This window comes from Sebastes umbrosus, chromosome 18 (genome assembly GCF_015220745.1).
Source record: "Sebastes umbrosus isolate fSebUmb1 chromosome 18, fSebUmb1.pri, whole genome shotgun sequence".
NCBI classification, from domain to species: Eukaryota; Metazoa; Chordata; class Actinopteri; order Perciformes; family Sebastidae; genus Sebastes; species Sebastes umbrosus.
Genome location: NC_051286.1, coordinates 11,642,481 through 11,648,612, shown reverse-complemented (window position 1 = coordinate 11,648,612; position 6,132 = coordinate 11,642,481). Strand labels below are relative to the sequence as shown.

Genomic DNA, 6,132 nt, shown 5'->3' with positions numbered 1-6,132 from the left:
TGATTAGCTAACCAGGGAGTGGACATATGAGACTTGCAGTGAAGTTATCCTGGAGTATTACTCCATCTACTGTTCAAGGAGGGAACAAAGGGAACACGTAGTTGGTTGGCTCAGTCTCTCTACATCCAAATATTACTCACCACAGTGGTATTAATTTATTGTAGAAAAAAAACATACCATGTCTCTTTTCACTCCTATAATATCTTAGTTTATGCATAAGTGCTGTCCCAGAATGGCACATCCATAACAGCTACTGTTTAGGAGATTAATAAGATATTGATTCATTAAATCTACAAATTTAGAAACTCCTCATTGTCTTGTATGATTTTTAAAACACAGTGATAATCTAGTATATCCTTTGTTGCTGGCTACATCTTTGAAGTCCTTACAGAAAGCTAATTTCCTTATTAAGATATTAAGGACTGCACACTGTAATTTCCCACCACTCTGCCCAATGACATTTTGATAAGGGCATGAACTTAAGCCATAAAACTCAAAGAATGTGTCCTCCACCTATGAGCCCATTGCACTCCAATTACTCTATATCAGAACACAATGGCCACACATACTATTTCACAGTGTTGTGGGTGTTTGCAGGTTATTTTGGACAGGTTTTACGGCAGAGCCGACAATTAAAGGAAGTTCAGGCTTTAGCCGGGCTGCTCTCTCTCTCTCTCTGTTTGCCAGTGAAAAGGCTGAAGGTTGTCAACTTCTTAGAATAATACACACACAAAGATTTTGCCTGAAAATCTAATGTTTCATTTTAATGAATAGGATTAACAGATTGACTTGATTAATGTTGAGGTTGAATTTAAGGTGACGAATGGTTTACGATCAACTCTGGAAAGTAAAAGCTGATGGGGCAAATGGGGCTGGTCTACATTAGATGCTGCATACCAATATGACGACTCGCATCCTTCCCTCTGACTGTAGTGATGACCTTGCAGATTTGGCTTGGAGGGGATTAAAACAATGCTGACTGTGGGATCAAGACTGAGTAACATGAAGAGCTTCAGTTTCATTCACTGTATCCTGGTTTGTGAAAGTAAAACATGTTGGTGCATTGAAAGGAGTAGCTGTGCTGCTTTTCTATCTTATCAAACTAGAATGTTTTTACTGGATCTCTCCAACCGAGAAAGGACCAGACGTCCGATGCAGGCACCGCTGACCTGGCAGACACTGTGGAAAGACTGAGCTTACTAACAAAGACGTTGTAAAATCAGAACAGGCAGATTTCCACACAGTCTGTCTAAAAATACACCAGAATATTGTCATTTTTTGCATCATTAACTGAGTTTTAAAAGCACTTACAGTATTGCCACCATCAATTCCAGCTGCGGTTTTGCCTTCAACACCCATTTCAGGCCTGTAACTGCCGGTACAGCTCATGGCAAAACTGTCGCCTGTGGTCTCTGTGGTGGACGGAGAAAATATGAGAGAGATTAAAATATTTATAATTTCTGAAAGGAACAAAAATATTGGTAAGTGTGGTGGACTTTTCTTTGATGAAAGCTGAAGTCTTAGGCGCTGGAGTGATACCATTTTACATTAATCAACCTGAAGGAAATGATGGGAGAGGAAGTGATTACAGCAACACCCCGTCTCCCCACCTCCAGGATCTCTGTCCTGGATAGATAAGCCACTCCTGTTGCTAATTTCAAGCAGAAAAGCAGGAAATGTGACAGTGTAGTTTTCCGCTTCCATAAACAAGACGACTGCCAGGGTTAGCCTCTAGTCCCGTGTGCCTCTGGGCTCAGACACACTGACAGAGAAAGTGAGCGAGGGACGAGAGAGGGAGAAAGTGAGAGAACAGGAAAGAGGGGAGGCAGAAAGACAGGAAAACCCATCAGAAGGAAAAGAGAGACAGCCAAGGATTGACAGAAGAGGAGGAGAGGGAGAGTAAAAGACAGACTGAGTCGAGTATCAGTCTCTCTTCTTCTCCTGGAAGTCATGGCCGAGAACAACACAAATCTCTTTCTGGAAATACTTCAGTCTTATGATGCTGGTGAGTTTTTCCTAACTTCCCTTCTGTTTTAGCAGGTCGTTTTCATGTGGTCTCTCTGATTGGCACCGTTGTTCCCTCAGGAATCCACGCTTTAATCACCTCTGAAATAGATACAATATGTGGGCCTGAGTCCTTTTGAAGATTACTTCGTCAAATAAATTAGAAGTAAACCCTTTGCGACTCACTCCAAATCTATAAACCGACATGTTTTCTTAGTGTGTTTTTCCTCAGTTTTCCTAAATGTCATTTCCAGATGACTTTTGACCAGTGTCTCCTTTCCGTTTTCCCAAAGTTAGAGAAAAAAATATGCTCTGGAAATATGGGCTGGTGGCAAAGTTGGTTCAGTCTTTTTTAACGCTTAACCGTATTGAAAGGAAATTGATTTGTTTTCCCTGGCAGCAGTCCAAAGGTTTTTGTCTTAGCCGCTGCATTTTCTCTCTTCTCTCAAGCACGCTTATGTGGGCACTACTGCTTCTAAGAAAGAGAAGCAATGAGCTAAAACGTCTGTGCCTTTTTTTTTTGTGGGAATGAAATGCAATCAGTTTGTTGTCTCCAAAAAACTTGCTCTGGTAAACATGAAAGAGGAAAGCCTATTATTAGTTTTGCAAGACGCTGTTGGCAATCCTCCATTTGTTTCAAACAGATGGTTTTTGTAATCTTGGTAAAAGCATAGATTCTAATTAAAATTCCTTCCATTCCCAGGGTATAATAAAAAGGATAAAGTGTTTTTGGATTGTATTGCATGTACATAGCTATTATTAAACTCTTGTCCCTCACAGTTAATCTAAAGAGTAAATAAGTTAATTGGGCAGAAGAAAAAAAAGTAGAAACAAAAAATATGGAGGGTCTTTGTGAAGGATTCATCAAAATATCCTTTTCTCTCTTCACAGTCCCTCTGATCATAGCTTTCTGTGTGTCCATGGCGGTGGGCCTGGTCTTCGGGGCCCTGGTTTACGTGATCTTGACCTGGATGTCCCGACGCAGAGTAGGCTCCGCCAGCATCACCCGCCGTCCTCCTCGCCACTCACGCACATCTCCTCGTAACCGCCCGGGCTTTAACCGCAACAGCAGCTACGACCGGCGCAGCAACAACAGTTTGGTCAGCGCCGCTTTCAGCTTCCACCGCCAGACTTCCTCCCCGGATCACCTCGACCCGCTGGGGCACAAATCCAGCTTCAGGGCCTCCACCTTCCACCCGCTCCTCCAGTGCAGCCAGATTGCGAGGGAGGCGGAGGAGGGGAGCCAGACCACGCTGCCTCGTACGCCGACTCTGACCACGTCGACTGGATCAGCTCAAACAGCAGCTCAGCCGGCTGCCACGCCACCCAGACCTGAGTCATTTTGGGGGAACAATGGCCTGAGGGGTTTCCATGCTACACAGACCCCACCTCCAGCTTATGAGAGCATTATTAGGGCATATCAGGAAACATGCACCTGAGAGGAGTGAGAGCACCAGGCTGACTCTTAACTAAATGAGCCCCGAGTTGGAAATGGAGTTACAAATGATATTGGACTGAGTCTGTATTGATTTATATGACCAGGTGGAGCAGAGCGGAGCCAACAAGGACATCAAGGTCTATTGTGTGTCCTGCTCAACACAATAACACTCTGACACAACAATCGGTTTTGTATGTCTTTTGGTATGTTAATATATATCTGGTGTTGGCATAAGCATACTTGCCTGTCATCATTCAATACTGATTTAAAATATTTAAAAACTGTCAGTTCACACTCTCAGCAATGTTGGCTGCTTATGAACATAAATTATTCCTCTTAAAAATTAGCACTCTGTATTTAGTGGTGATTGACACTCGTGTATGCTTGTGCACAAAATCTTTGATTAGTTTAGATAAATACATACTGGTGACTGGGCATTTACGCTGCAAGACAAGACTTGCTGCAAAAGAGGTATAATAACTATGCAAAAAAAAGAGAATTATTGTGTATGTGTACCCCCAAAGGAAGGCGAATGTTTCTGTTAACTTGTATTTAATAAATTGTGTCATTGACGTATCTATGCAAAACTTGGAGGAGACAGCTTTAAACTCATTTGATGTTTTAATTGCTGTCTCACACATGTTTTTTTATAGAGCTGTGGCATGTGAGGGTGTGTGGCATTCAAAGTAATGTAGTGTGTCTGTGTTTGCAAGTACAGTATGTGTGAGATTGAGAGAGAGAGATACACATAAAGTTGGGCATTAGGTGTCAAAAAGTTTTTGTATTTTATATTTGTATGTAATTGACTGAACTTTGCTAATAAATTAATGCAATAAAAGCTGAATCAAAAGTACGACAACTGAGTTTTCCATACAAAACCTGGTGGTCTGTTTGATAGCACAAACAAAGCAGTACTCTTATCTTTCGTGAGGCAACACAAGATATGGACATAATGACATAAACACCTGTAAAATATTGCAACCCAATACAGTAGTCATCCAAACAAATACTACCTTAGAGAAGTTTCACAAGTTAAATTATTGTTTACTGTGATGGACAAATGTTGATTGTATTTTGAGATTGTGGTGTTGATGTACAATATTGCATTTTGATGTAACAATATGACGATATTTATCATCAAAATTATATATTTTTCTATATTGTTTCTATCACGATATAGACTAGGCCTATATTTATTTATTTTTTCTCTATAATTTCACTTAAAACTGTTATGTGCATTTTGCACTCAAGTTCTTAAAATGAGAAAATACTCAGTACTCACATAGGAGTATACAACAATTCGCTTTACCATGTGGTTATATCATATAGACTATTTATTTATTGAATTACCAGAAAACATGCCATATTGTGATATATATCGTTATCAAGATATGAAATTACCTATATTATGATAGAAGATTTTGGCCATATCACAGATCTATTGTGATGAGGTCCATTGGTGGGGACAACAAGGGAACTACCTTATTTAAAGGGACTGTTTGTAACTTCTTACACGTATAAATCAATCCGGGTCGGTGTCCCATGCGCGCTCGCGTGTGACTACGCTGTTCAGACAAGACTCCAACAAAAACTACACGGAAGCACCAAAGTTATATCTAGTGAAGCCCGTCTGTTAAACAGTGTTGGCCACGGTCGGAGGACGCGGGGGAGACCATAGCTTTGGTCTCCAGGACCGGAGTCTCTGCTGTACTCTGCTCCTCTGCCTGCTTGCCTTCACTCACAACTCGCCCCACCTCACGTGCATGCGCGCACACTACACACTGCAGAAGAGTTAGTTTAGCTCTAGTGCACGTTTGTGCAGAAATAAATGCTGCAGGTCCTCCAGACCAACAGAGGTTTCCCGACTTTCGTTGACTTAACGGCCACAGGTGTCGCTGTTACAACCAATTTCTGATTCTTTCAAACAGTCCCTTTAAATTCGCATTACCATGTGGATATATCATATAGACTATTTATTTATTGAATTACCAGAAAACATGCCATATTGTGATATATATCGTTATCAATATATGAAATAACCTATATTATGATTTTTGCCATATCACCCAGCTCTATTGTAATGTGGTCCATTGGTGGGGACAACAAGGGAACTACCTTGGAAAGAGAGATAACTTGTTGCTCGGTGTGTTCAAGCGTGAGGCAAAACGTGTCGGGTGCTCTTGGAAAACGGGGGAAAAAATCAGGATAAACAGGAAGGCCATCATTTAAAAAGCCAACATGTTGGCTTTTTAAATAATTTAGCCACTACAATAAAGGCTTTTTAATATATTCTCTTCCTCGTTGCTACTTTTTTGATATTTTGGAGTGCCTGGATTGCCTTCCTGTTTAAGGGAACTACCTTATTTAAAAAAAAAAAAGAAGCCCAATAAAATACAATCTAATACAACAACACCACAAACTACAGCCTAATGTCAATAAATCAGTACCATCAGCATCAACATCTATTTCTCTGAACATTATAATCTTTACAATAGCTTGTATTTGTTGTATGATTGTAGTATTGGATTGCAGGTGTTTATATATTTATTATTTTTTCCACCCCCCTTTGAGCATACAGATTATTTATAGTTCCCCAACTCTGAGGAGTGTTTTTTCCAGCAGGACAATGCTCCATGCCACACAGCCAGGTCAGTGAAGGTGTGGATGAAGGACCACCAGATCAGGACCCT

At 40.8% G+C, this 6,132-nt stretch overlaps 1 protein-coding gene across 1 annotated transcript; it reads left to right on the top strand.

The window, feature by feature from the left end:
• The first annotated feature begins 1,646 nt into the window (after positions 1-1,646).
• On the top strand, positions 1,647-4,295 carry myct1a (myc target 1a). Its single transcript, XM_037750161.1, has 2 exons — positions 1,647-2,005; positions 2,896-4,295. The coding sequence occupies exons 1-2, from the start codon at positions 1,951-1,953 to the stop codon at positions 3,441-3,443; spliced, it is 603 nt and encodes a 200-aa protein (XP_037606089.1). The 5' UTR covers positions 1,647-1,950; the 3' UTR covers positions 3,444-4,295.
• The last annotated feature ends 1,837 nt before the right edge of the window (positions 4,296-6,132 follow it).